General features: G+C 43.7%; 1 protein-coding gene across 1 annotated transcript in view; it reads right to left on the bottom strand.

Annotated features, from left to right (window-relative positions):
- grin2aa (glutamate receptor, ionotropic, N-methyl D-aspartate 2A, a) overlaps nucleotides 1-14,148 on the bottom strand; it is a 307,471-nt gene that overhangs the window by 6,751 nt on the left and 286,572 nt on the right. The window contains exon 12 of the mRNA XM_070856760.1: nucleotides 11,598-11,836. Coding sequence (XP_070712861.1) covers nucleotides 11,598-11,836 — 239 coding nt within the window. The remainder of the gene's footprint in view (nucleotides 1-11,597; nucleotides 11,837-14,148) is intronic.

Here is a 14,148-nt window from a genome sequence, read left to right as displayed (position 1 = left end):
CAATATAGTTAATTGCCTTCCTTCTTCTATGAATCATTGACTCTTTCACTGGTATTGGGAAGGATAGAGTTCTGTTCTCGCTTGCAATGCTGATAGCAATATTTTGACCTTCAATATCCATGGTACACGCATAAACTGCAAAGAACCCAAACTGGAAACTAAAAGATGAATGTGAATCCATTTCCATGGCTTTTCTGCCTGTAGCTCACTCTATATTTCCAGTTTTCTAGCACTGCAGAAAGGTTTTGCAGCACTGCCATGCTCAGCAAATCCTATGGCACCACTTTCATAAACTACAGCATCCCATAAATACAGCAATTTAAAAATTAAACCACTGGAAAGTGCTAACCTTTAAAGCTTGCATCCTAAAAGGATGTTTCTCTGCAGTTAACATTTAATGCATAAAAATGACTTTTGGATGCACTACACTTTAAACAAGCAGACAATAGTTCCTTTGAAAATATCCCAAAATAGCAAAACAGTACTTTAAGGAGGTGAAATTTTTAGAGGGGATGCACTATCAGCTCCCGGGAAATTGCCCGGGAGTTAGCGGAGGCGGTTAGCGCCCAGGGCCGCCAAGCAACCGGCGATGACGTCATCACCATGCACGGCAACCCCTCTCCGTCCCAGCAGGCCCAGTCCCACGCTGCCCTGGTGATCCAGTGGAGACCATCAGAGGCATGCAGAGTGTGCAGCGGCCCTTCCCTTTAAGCGAAGGGGAGGGCCGGGACCCGCCCCTAAAGGATGTGGACGCGCGAGATTGGGCTACACTTCCTTTGAGGGGCAGTAAGCCCAATTCAGCGGCAGGGGTGGGACTTCTGTGCCAGGTACCAAGAGTCCTGCCCCCAGCTGGTTACCGCCCCCAATCGGGGCGCAGGGCAATTTCTCCCCCTAAATGTTTTAATAGATACTATAAATCTATGCAACACAAAATGATTGGTCATATTTCTCCAGTCGCTGTCAGCAAGTTTTCCTTTTATGGAGCAATGGCTATCTTTGCCAGTAAGAATGTTCAGAATACTGATCAGTGCAGTGCGAGGGCAATTACTAGTACTAGACTTGCAATCCTAAACACTGTTTATGACCCTGGGATGTTTAATTTAAACTCGCATATCCCAAATTAGGATTGGGTATATTAAAGGAGTCAGCAAAGGAATCAACACGAGAAATTTATATGTTTGCATAGCCGGAGCGCCAGCGCGATATAAGTTACAGATAGGCACCCCGCTGATTAGGAAGGTTGAAAATCAGGTGATTTGCCCAAATTCGATGGGTCTGCAGCAAAACATTTAGGGGAAGGATAAAAGAAAACATCTGGATAGAGCAGTCGGCAACATTTTCGCAGAATCTGAAATTAAATGTGGAAGACTTTAATCTTAAAAGCCCTCAAGAAACCGTCATAAGAAGCATGCCAAATCTGGATCCAGTGGTTGGCCAAGAAAAGGAAGAGGAGAGTGAAGAAGAAGAAGAAACATTGTCACTTGATTTGACATTCCAAGCCACCAACTCCTCAAGGTCGATCATCAAGGCCATTTGCAGTGTCCTCCATCGGAAGTCAGCAGCCTTCCACCAGCCATGCTGCAGCCACTGGGATAACACTGCATGACATCACTAGAATAGGCTGGGTTTACCTGGTATGCTAAGGTCCCAGCACTGAACTCAGTGCTAGTGTTGAAGTTTGCTGTGGTGATGTTAAGTTGGTGTTTCACGCTGACTGACGTCACCACTCCACTATTTAAATTCGCAGGGCAATACTTCTTAATGGCAGCGGTGCCAGCCCCGGGAAAATGGAAGATGCCGTGAGACCTGTCACCAGCTGGCGAAAGAGCAGCGGCCACCCTCGGTGCCATTTTTTGCCGGTAACGGGGATAGTGTTAAGCCCCAGAATATTTAGCCCATTGCACCTTCAAATCTATATACATACAAAGGTTTTCTCTTATCCCTTCGGCTATCTAACCAATTAGGGGCTGACTTATTCCCTTTATTCAAGTTCTGAATTTGGATCATTATGGAGAATATAATTTTTATATAAAACACAAGTCTTAAAGAAAGAAAAACTTGCATTTATATAGCACCTTTCACGACCTCAGGACATCCCAAAGCACTTTACAGCCAATGAGATACGTTTGAAGTGTAGTGTCTGTTGTATTGTAGGATTCTTGGGATGCAAACGCATACTAAATGTAGACATTTTTTTCTGCAAACCCCAATTTAATATTCATTTTTTCAGCTAAACTTTAAAATAAGTTGTGTCGGGGCTTCGAGCAGAGCATAGAGACCATTCTGTCCAAGTGGTCAGCTCCATGAACATGACAATGGCACTTTTGGTAACAATATTTGTCCCCTGATGTAACTGCAATTATCCCTCATTGTGATGCTCTCCAATATACCAATTCATTGTGTGAATTTCATTCACTCATAGAGGAACAAGAAGTTACTGTATAGCGAGCCTCACATTGAAATGTGCCTTTTGTATTGCTCTCAAAGGTAACGTGGAAATGATCTATTGTACTAACAGATAATTCAACTGTCAGATACAGATCCTTCAGATTGAAGTAATTTCTTTCCATTGTGCCATTATAAAAAGCAAAATGATGATGTATGTGTATGCAAACTATTGGTCTTTTCTTTATTTTCTTCACAATGTTTCATTCATCCCGAGACAAATAATGTAATCTTCCAGTGCTGATATTAGTAACCCAACTCTGCACTACATTGCTGTGAAAGGGAATTTGATCTATTTCATTAATGTGCTGCTCTTAAGAATCTGCACCCATATAAATAGTCATAATGAAACCACAACTCTGATTTAAATTTTCTAAGTTTCAAATATTAACAAAGTAAGTGGAAGGGGACTAAAGGAGCTGTGGATTTGAGCTGTCTATATTCCTGTGTATGGGAATACTTGCTTTAGAGAAAATTCAATCTGTTCATAGTTAGAAACAATCAAAGATTGTGGGCATTTCCTGTGAAGAACTGAGCATCCCAACATTAGTTCATCACTATGGGACAAGACAGATAGTGGATAAAACCTCATTCTCTCATTTATTTGGGCACAAACTACTTCTTTCCGTGTAATCGTATTGTTAATCTTTGAGGGCATCCTTCACACCTCAGTAGTTATGCCTCAGACATCATATTTAGACCATCATGCTTTAACGGGTCAAAATGATACACAAAAGATAGAAAGAAAGGTAGTTATTTCATGTTGGAGCCAGAAATATGCAAGTTCCTGCGATATCCTTGTTTCATGCTGGTTTATTCTGACTTGCAGATGGAAAATTTTAAGCACCTTCCAATCAGCAAATTTCCCTCACTGGCAACATCTAAACTCCAATTGACCTCAGGACTGTGCTTATTTACAGCGATTAATTCTGTGGCCTTAAAGAGACAGATCAGATAAACACAGTCCCACCACTGTGGAAAAAAACATGCTGGCCACCATGGGCCGGGGGAAGAGTCATGGCTGTGCTGAGTGGCAATGTTGGAGAAGATGTCACAATGGTTTTTTCACACTTTATCCTCTTTTTGCTTCCTTACCTCCATCTCTCCCTACACAATCTGCATGACAAACTGTAGATGCTTTCACCGGCTACAAGAACATGAGAACTAGGAGCAGGAGCAGGCCATATGGCCCCTCGAGCCTGCTCCGCCATTCAATAAGATCATAGTTCATCTTCGACTTCACTTTCCCGTCCGATCCCCATATCCCTTGATTTCCCTAGAGTCCAAAAATCTATCGATCTCAGCCGTGAATATACTCAACAACTGAGCATCCATGTGGTACAGAATTCCAAAGATCCACAACCCTTTGAGGAGGCCAGCCTTCCTGAAGATGCACCTTCACTTGATCTGATCCTAGCAAGCACCAGCTCAGAGAGTGGCACCACATATACTTTAGAGGCTAGGTTACAGGATGGGTCTTCACAGCTCCAACTTGTGTCGAGGCTTCGAGCAGAGCATAGAGACCATTCTGTCCAACACGGAGCAGGTGGTCAGATCCATGAACATGACAATGGCACCCACGATGATGGAGTATCACATTACTCCTTCGTGTACAGTCACAGGAGTGCTGAGGCCCAATCTCAGGCAAGTGGCCTTGGCTCCATGGGAGAGGCACCTGCTCACATCTCTCAGGATGACAGCATGCCTGCACCCCTGCCACACACTCTGCCAGTGCCCTTGTTAGTGCCACACAGCCGGCTGGGACAGACTGCCCCGGCTCACACCGAGATGCTGCAGTCTACTGCAGAGCCCTCAGGGCCCAGAGCTGCCCAAAGTCGCCTACCACGGCCATCTGAAGTTTCCTCAATGGAAGCTCAGCAGCCTTCCACCTCCCAAACTGTAATCACTGGGGAAACCTGCCTTGTTGGCACACTAGCACACAAAACAAGCACTAAAGGGTTGCACAAGGTTGATTCTTAAGTATTCCTGTGAAATATTATACACAGGTAGAATTGAGTCATTGGATAATGTTTTTTTTCTGCATTTGGTGCTGGTGTTAATATTTGTAGTGAAGTGAGGGCAAAAACTATAAGTTTGGGCTAAAGGAAAGCAATGGGATGGTGGTAGTAAGGGCAGCGGTGATAATGATTGCAGGACTGTGGGTGTATCGGGGATAGGAGGGGTGGTTCATGTCAGGCTTTCTGGAATGAGCTGCTCTCTAAAAGCTCTGGCAGCTAGGGGCAGCTGGTGGTTAATGTTGCTCCTGTTGTTCCTCCTCTTTGTGCTGCTTTTCGTCTTCCTCAGTTTCCTCCACCTGCACGTCTCACTGTCTAGGTGGCGGTAAGGGCTGTTCACTCATTATGTCAAGATTATGCAGCATGCAGCAGCTGAGGACAAACCTGAATACACTACTAGGGCTGTACATATGAATGTACAAAAATGACAGCCAGGAAAAGACCTACGGTCCATCCAGCCTGTTTCACACAGGTGTAATGCCTTATAGTTTGGGTAGAGAGTGTTTCGAGAGTAGGACATTAATGGAAGCCACAACCTGCCAGAAACCCACCCATTTTGAGTCTCAATGCAGTTTACAGAGGGAGGGATCAACGGCAAAGCAAGTGTCTGCCTCAAACATGAGTGGTCAATTCAATTAAATATTAATTTGGGGAGAGGTCAGTTCTGTATGCTATTTCCAGTCATTCTGGTGTGCAGGACATCAAGTGTATGGGACACCAGCTGTATATCACACCTGTGTAAATAGGCATCCAGGTTTATTAGGGGGAAGGAATTATACAGGAGGTTATGGAAAGGACACCGTAATATTAAGATAAGTAGATTTCAGCCAATCGTTTATCTTCATTTTTTTAAAATCCTGCTGGTATTTAGATTTGTATAAGTCTTTGTGCCAATTGTAAATTTTTTATTTTTTGCCACAGAGGATGACCATACATGCAACAACTTCATACAGGACCACCTCCATTTCAGCAACCATTAATAAGGGGCTCGAGTGCCGCTCTGTCACTGAGACTTCAGACTCCAGCCTGAACCTTGGATTTTCTCCCCTTTAATTTTGTCTGCATTTTCTGAGTCCCCTAACTCTTTCAGCCATGGGAAAGGGTTGAGATGCCTTTTAAGACGTTCCAAAGGTTTTTCCAGAATTTTTCGTCACCCCATCGTGACACTCCCCTTTAATTGGCCCCATGCCTTTAAATTTCACTTCCACAAATTATTTTTCATTCCCATCAAAAAGTGTGTTCCCAAGACCTAGACCCAAATTTACACCTGAAATTATGCTAATGCACTGACTTAATGCTAGGAATCTGCCAATAATCAGCCAATAGTCATTCAGGTCTGAGTTGCAGCAGCAGAGGAGAATCTAGGCTGATATTCCCATTGGTTTGTGTATTGGCAACAAGGGAGAATCAGTTTAGAATTAGTACCGGGATCATAAAGTAGGAAGTAAAAAGAATGTTTTTCACACAGAAATACTATTACAATATGGGATGTGTCATGTATTCAACTGTCATTGTAACCCATGTATAAGCTGACCTGAGTTGTATACCTTGAGAACACTGACCATAGGGGGCGAACTTGTGGGAGACACTCCTAACCTGGACTTTCAGGTATAAAAGGGGAAGCTCCACCCACCGTCTGCCTCGTCTGGACAAATAAAGACCCATTACTGTCTTTAGTTAAGAAATGTGTCCTGAATGGGGATGGGCAGCCACGTATGGGGCATGCCCTGAGGAGTTAAACCGTTTCATAGGCACAAGGATGAACTCTCGATTCAGGCCGATTGCCTACTGTGGGGAAACCGAGTAGTCATGCTCCAGAAGGGCAGAGAGGTGTTTATCAGAGAACTTCACAATGAGCACCCGGGCATTGTCATGATGAAGGCAATCGCCAGATCACACGTTTGGTGGCCAGGGATAGATGCAGACCTGGAACTTTGTGTTCGCAGGTGCAACACGTGTGCTCAGCTGGGCAACGCACCCAGGGAAGCTCCCCTTAGCCCCTGGTCTTGGCCCACCAAGCCATGGTCACGCATCCATGTGGACTACGCAGGTCCTTTCATGGGAAAAATGTTTTTGGTTGTAGTAGATGCCTACTCCAATGGATTGAGTGTGCCATTTTAAATTCAAGCACATCCTTTGCCACAGTAGAAAGTCTACAGGCAATGTTCGCCGCCCATGGTCTACTGGATGTCTTGGTCAGTGATAATGGCCATTGCTTCACAAGCACTGAATTCCAGGACTTCATGGCAGGCAATGGAATCAACCATGTCAGAACGGCACCATTCAAGCCGGCCTCAAACCGCCAGGCGGAACGAGCAGTGCAGATAATCAAACAGGGGATGCTCAGAATCCAAAGGGGTTCCCTACAAAGCTGCTTATCATGCCTCCTGTTGGCCAATAGATCCCAGCCACACTCGCTCACAGGGGTTCCATCCGCAGAACTGCTAATGAAAAGGATGCTCAAAACCAGGTTATCCCTTATACACCCTCCTATGAAAGAAATTGTTGAGAGCAGGCGTCAGTCACAATGTGACTACCATGACAGGAATGCAAGGGCGCGCTGTATTGATGTCAATGACCCTGTTTTTGTCCTTGATTACGCTGCAGGGCCCAAATGGCTTGCAGGCACTGTGATTGCTAAAGAGGGGAATAGGGTTTTGGTAGTTAAACTTACCAATGGACAAATCTGCCGCAAACACGTGGATTAAACTAAAAGGAGTTTCAGCAACCCCATAGAAGAAGCAGAGGAAGAACACGACGTAGAGTTTACTCCACCACAGGTGACTGAACACCGGAATCAAGTGGAGGAGAGCCCAGTCATTGTGAGCAGTCCGGACAGGCCTGAGGCACCGCAAACAGCAGACACTCAGGCCAGCGCCCAACAACCGGAGCCCCAACTCTGGTGGTTTTCAAGGGAGCGTAAACCACCAGAGAGACTTAACCTGTGATCCCAATAAGATTTTGGGAGGGAGGTTATGTCATGTATTCAACTGTCATTGTAACCCATGTATATGCTGACCTAAGTTGTATGCCTTGAGAACATGGACCACAGGGGGCGAACTTGTGGGAGACACTCCTAACCTGGACTTTCCAGTATAAAAGGGGAAGCTCCACCCACCGTCTGCCTCTTGAGGTCTTGGTAATAAAGGTAACTGGTCACAGAGTAATCTTTTCTCAAGTATGGGCCTCGTGTGCATTTATACTGTATAGTAAGGACATATTAGGATGCATTACCACACGTGGGTATTGAAGCTCAGTCAATCTCAACATTTGAGTGGCAGTTAAAAATATTAAAAAGTATGAAGAAAGAGAACCAAAATAGGATTCGAGTAGCTAACTCCAGTATGGAAGTAGTACATATATGAGGAGCTGAAAGATCTTTTATGCTGAAATTTCTATGATTTGATGAAATTGTTATGATTCGAGGATTCTATGGTGGAGTGTGGTGAGGATGAATTCTGCGATCGAAGCCACTTATTTTTTGTACATTAACTCTCTTTATTTTATCCTAGACATTTGTTATCACTAGACAGGTTATCTTTGTCGACAATCTATCACATGAACATTCTGAAAAGTAAAGATTGATTTTGTCTTGAATAATCACATTGCTCTTCACATTGTATGAATAGAGTAATAGATTTGGGTATAACCTCATACTTGAAAGTAATTTAGTTTTTAAGATGAGAAGGAAAGTTTTAGTGAATTATTCTTTTCATGTTACACCATTCCCTTATGATTGTTCTGTCATCCTAAAATGGCTGAGTACAATTCTCTAGCCAAGCAGACAGGAGATAACCTTTTCCCAGGTCTTTGCCAATGTTGCTCTTGACATGAAGGTGGGAGCTATGTGAAAGAATCCCAGGATGACTATTGCAGCAATTCTATGTTTCTTCCTCAGGAGCGTCTGTCCTCCACACAATGTCTACCCTGGCACCTGACAGCACAGCTGAGATTGGGAACTCACCGCAGTGGGCTGGATTTTGCTGGTGCTCAGAGGGCGGGTTCGGAGGCAGGTCTGCTGTCAAAATCTAAAAGATTGACAGCAGGGCGGTATCCCGCTCTAAACCCACCTCCGTGTAAGTTTCCCAAGTGCCAACTCTGCCTGCACTGTACAGACCCAGCACTAAGCAGTGGGTAAACCAATTGAAGTAGTTAACAATGTGTTTAAAGGTAGTTGAACAGCATTTTGCCATTTTTCCAACTTTTTCACGAGGTTCACGTCGCTTGGGGATCACGTCAGGTAAGTAAGTCGGGTTTTCAACAACTCTCCATTGTTTTGAATAGGTGACAGCTGCAAAGGTTTTGCAGCTATCATTTCATAGCTGTTCACTTTCCAATGTTAGAAGCTGGAGCCTTCAGGATTTGGAACATACTTTTCAACTTTAGGAAGGTTGGAAGTCTTTGGATTAAACATTCTATCCACTGTCACCTCCTTGTAACAACTTCTCTCACTATTGACAGATCACTTCCGTCATCTAAACTTCAGCTGACATCTATTCCAGCAGCATCGGTGCCCTTGAAAAAATCCCACCTTATTCCTCAGAATCCCACCATGATCAGCCTCAGCACCAACATCACAAGGCACACCAGCATCACCAACAACAACACCGACCTTCTCTACAATCACCTGATGCTGCCAATTGAAATAGGGCATCAGCACATGACCACATTGCTACCCAGGAGACCAGGGATGGCCTCACCATGGCCACATTTACTTCACTTGATGCTGTACACCCTGGCTACCACATAATGTGCCAGATTGGCACCATCCCACACCAGCACCATAAAGCATCCTTACAATGCCCAAGCCATTCCTTTCACATTCATCACCATTGTGGGGGTACCCTTATGTCTGACCACTCACTAGAACTCATTAAGCCACTTCCAAAGGAGCCCATAAATCTATCCAAGGAGGCAAACTGTTGAAAATAAAGATTTCAATGTTTGACAACACATTAACAGAAACATTACATGAATATTGGATAAAAGCCTCAAGTGCCTACCCTCGTGTGTTGTTAGTTGGTATGACTGGACAAGGATGAAGGTGAGTGTGAGGAGTGGCTTGTGAGATGGGGAAGTGATAATGTAGGTAGAGAGAGGGCTGGGTATAGGTGCAAGGTAAGTTGGTGTGAGTAAGGATGTGCTGGAGTTGGGTAGGGTAGGCAGAGTGATGGGAATGTGATGTGGCACAGCAGGATGAGGTTGAATGTGGCTTTGCTGTATTGTTTCATGATCTACTGAGATCATTGAAAGGTTTGCGCAACTGCAGCCTGGTCTGTAGATGCTGCAGAACATTGACAGCGCAACTGTCAAAATGAATGTGAACATGGTCCCTTTAAGGAAACTGGCTGATGGCATGTCATCAGATGATGTCATCAGACCCGCTTCCTTTTAATTGGCCGGGAACCTCGCAGGACGGGCTTAAAAAGCCCAATCTAGGGAAAGTCATGGAGGGAGCTGACATGGAGCCAGGAGCAGCGTTCAAATCTGCCCCCAACGTCGCCCGCCTCGGTAGGGGAAATCGCAGCCAGTGTATCGGATGATCAGAATCACCCAACCCAGTCACTGGTGAGATGGAATGTAACTTTTTGAATAACATATTCTTCATGTAAGCATACTTCACAGGATAAGGCACATTATCCACAGTAATAAAAACAAAACATGTTTGCAACTATTTGCTTGATTTATTCTTAATTATCTGACATTTAATTCCATGGAAAATAATATACAGTGAAATATTTCAATTATAATTCTCCCATGTATTTCTCTCGGTGTTTGTTTTCATTCTGGTTCTGCGCCTGGATCAACATTCCTCACAAGCACAGTGACTTACCTGCCTAGTCATAACGTCAGTGTCAGTGGCATATCAGCTGGGATTTCTGCGTGTGCACTGGACAAGCCGCAATCTTTTCCATTCATTTTGATGGACTGGAAAATGGTGGGTGCTGAGAGCAAAAATGGACAATCCCTGGCCAATGCCTCAAACGAGCAGACACAAATTGATTTTCTCCACCGTATCACCCATTTGCCACGACCAAGGAAACTCACATCCTCAAAGTTTCAGTTTTTACACTGTTAGCCGCATAAGGTGTGAAAAGTTGCAGTAACTAAATATATGTGGCAGGAAGGTCTTTAACCAGAGGGCACAGATTTAAAATAATTGGCAAAAAAAGCTGGAAGGGCGATGAGGAGAATTTATTTTTACTCAGCGACTTTTGATCTGGAATGGAGTGGAAGCAGATTCAGTAGTAACTTACAAAAGGGAATTGGATCTCTACTTAAAAAGGGAACATTTGCAGGGCTACGAGGAAACAGCGGTGGAGTGGAACTAATTGCATAGCTCTTTCAGAGAGCCGACATGGGCACGATGGGTTGAATGGCTTCATTCTGTGCTGTATGATTCTAGGTGTAATGCACGCTCACAGGTTTGTAGAGCTGTTGAGTTATGAGTGGCTTAGCCAGTCAGGTGATGTTCACAAAACTCAATAAAACCCCAGCCAGTTGGGTTCAGGGAATCCACGATGAGGCAGGTGGTTGTGAGCCTGGTGAATGAACTGGTAATGTGTAGTGTGATTGTTAAACCTTTATTAATAAACCAACTAGTTCTTAATAGCAATGTGTTGCTATGAATTCTTAAGCAAAGAACCCATGAAGCAAATACATTACACTAGGTATGTACATTTTTGATGTGGTAAAGGGCTCTCCATTTATCCTGCCAATAGTTATCATTGGCTGATTTACTGAGGAAGGTTTAACTTTCAGCTACAATGAAAAGAAAAATCAGTCGGGGTGTACACTGAACGGCTGATCCACTTTTACCCCATTGCTGAATGTTAAAATTACCCCCACTCTGTCTAAGAACCACTGTTCTTTTTTAACAGCACTATGTCGCAAGTTACTTTACTTTTAGTCTGTTAGCAGAATGCTTCAGCACTGAGTATACTTAATAGTAATATTTACAATGAAGCAAGGCAATTATGTTGCCTGTAAAATTATTAGATTGTGTCCTACTTTTCCCAAAACTGGACACATTTTAAAGCATCCCCACTTCTTAAAGTTAGGATTCAAATACGCAAAACGGTATGAAGATATTTAAATAGCCCAGGCAGCAAAAAGAAGTAGACAGGCTACACTTACCCTGCTGATTGAGAAGAGTAGTCCTGGTTTCCCAGTACAGGTTCCCATGAAGCAGTGCCTCAAGCTCCAGTAAAACCAATGCTCCCACATGAAGGTGATCAGACTTAGTGCCATGGCGGCAGCCAGCATGTAAAACACTCCTGCCATGTTGTCAACATCCAGCTGGCTGCTCATCACTTCGTTCTTCTCATTGTGACAGATTCCAGTCAGCCACAAATTCTCCAGCTCTTCCATTTCACCTGCATATGAACCACAGATTTGACTTGATTCAGTACATGTATAAAGTTACCCACAGAATGGAGCAGATCCCAAAACCAACCAGTTACCTTCACTTCCCAGTGACTTTATTACAGCTCCTCATATACTTTTTTTGAATGAAGAGATATGGAAACATAATCAATCATAGGTTTTGATGCAAGATTAGGAGAGAGAACACAGAACTGATGAAAGCACGTGGAAAAATGAACTCTCCAGTCCCGTTTTTAAACTCCGGATGGGAATCAGGTGGGCAGTGGCTGAAGCGAGCTCCGACTGTCCCTCCCTCCCCTCCCCCCCGCCCCCGCCATCTCCCCTCCAGCTGCATGAGGCCCGGGAGATTATAACTCCAGGACCTCATCTATAGATGCGGAATATCAGGCGGCAGGAAGCTATTTATGTTAACGTGTTCACTGGCACTTTATTGCAAAGCACCTGTAGTTTATTTACATTGGCAAACTCACACCTGCACAAAGTTGATACTGAACACGCCAACTTGGTGGCAAAATAATAACAATTGGCATGGATTAACCTGCGACACAACATATTTGTGTTAACCATTTACCAGGGGTGTCAACCTGTTTACAATAATTGGGCTAACATCTGCATTAAAATAGCACCAAGGAGTTTCATCGGAGCGTGTTGAACTTTTGTACAGTAATATTTGTACAGCACCATTTCAAGGCCAACCACTTCTATAAGGTAAATGGAGCACAGTTAAATTAACAAAAATGTAGAAATTAAAGGCAGCTGTCACCAAATGATGCCACATTTACTTAATACTGCTCGCAAACCATAAACCATCACAAGTACACAAAGGATGCGAGATTTGTGATAAATGTTACACTAGTAAAAGAGTTTCTAGCAATAATTAACTGAATTATATGCCTTTTTATGATTGCAACATATAATCCAAGATCTTTTGTGTGGCTTTAGTCGACAGAAAACTAATTTGCCAGTGCCTTATTAGCTGTCAATTTACCCAATCAGTTAGCTAGTGTATTAAATAGAGATTATATCAGAACATAGAAACAGTAGTAGGCATTCAGCCCCTCAAGTCTGTTCTGCCATTCAATTAAATCATGGCTGATCTGTACTTCAACTCCACTCACCCGCCTTTGTTCCATATGCCTTGATACCCTTACCCAACAAAAATACATCGATCTCAGTCTTGAGATTTCTTTCAAATGCTTCAGTGATGTGGCAAATGAAATTTATTGTGAGTTTTAAAACCATTCTAAGCATATCAGGATTGTCTTTTAAGAATGTCCATAATATAATGAAACCCACAAACAATAGCAGGAAATGTGAAATGAAACCTGACAACCATGAGCACAGCAATTTTTCAAGGCCAGTCAAGAAACACAAAAGACTAATTAGCTCAATAGATTATCTGCATCTTGCACTCTGCTTCTGTGCTGGGCTGTTGCCACGGCAGCCGTGCACCCCGATGGACAAGTGGTGGCTCCTCGCCCCATTGCAGAGCTTGCAGCATGCCTTCCCTTTAATGGAAGGGGAGTGCCCCATGCTCCTCCCAGCACTACAAAGGCACTCCGCATAGCGTTGGAAAACTCCTATGCCTAGCGCTTCAGTCCCACCCCCGAGAGGAAGTGGAGTGCCCAACATTGCGCTCCATTTCCTCTCGGGGGTGGTAACCTCAATTTTGCGGCTGGAACGGGAAATCCTGCCTCGGTTACCGGCCCCCACCGTTACCAAATTTTGGCCCCTAATGTGTTTCTCGCTGAAGATATTTAGAAACATTTTTCATTTAGCTATCTGTAACCTCTGCTAGGAAAAGAAAAACTCAATTTGTCAAGAAAAATCTCTTTATATCAATAATTATTTTTAGTACCAGGAGTTTGAATGATGCTGTGAACATGGAATGATGTTGGAGTCCCAGTGCATGGTATCAACGAGTGGTTGGATGCAGACTCACGCCTGCAATTTCCCATGTTCTGAGTTTATGAGCTCAGTCATGCCACTGTGGGTAGCCATGAAACAGACGTTAGATGCCTCACAACGGAAGGGAATATCAGGCAAACAAGAGTCTACTCTTGCATAGATCCAAGCAACTGATTCCATTGCGGTATCTATGAAGGTTTCGGAGCAAATCACCATTGAAATCAATGGAAAGAAAAATCGGCCAAGATGTAAAATTGGTTGCTGATTTCTATTGTTCATTTTACATGATTGCAGAAAGTCAAAATTACCCACTAGCCAAATCCCCCAACCCCCTTGAGTCATGACAGGACAATTTGAGAATTAAATTAAGAGCTATTATCCCCTTAAAAAGAGT

The sequence above is a fragment of the Pristiophorus japonicus genome, chromosome 15 (assembly GCF_044704955.1).
Source record: "Pristiophorus japonicus isolate sPriJap1 chromosome 15, sPriJap1.hap1, whole genome shotgun sequence".
In the NCBI taxonomy this organism is placed as follows: Eukaryota; Metazoa; Chordata; class Chondrichthyes; family Pristiophoridae; genus Pristiophorus; species Pristiophorus japonicus.
The sequence above is the reverse complement of the archived record's forward strand: the minus strand, read 5'-3'. Positions and strand labels throughout refer to the sequence as shown.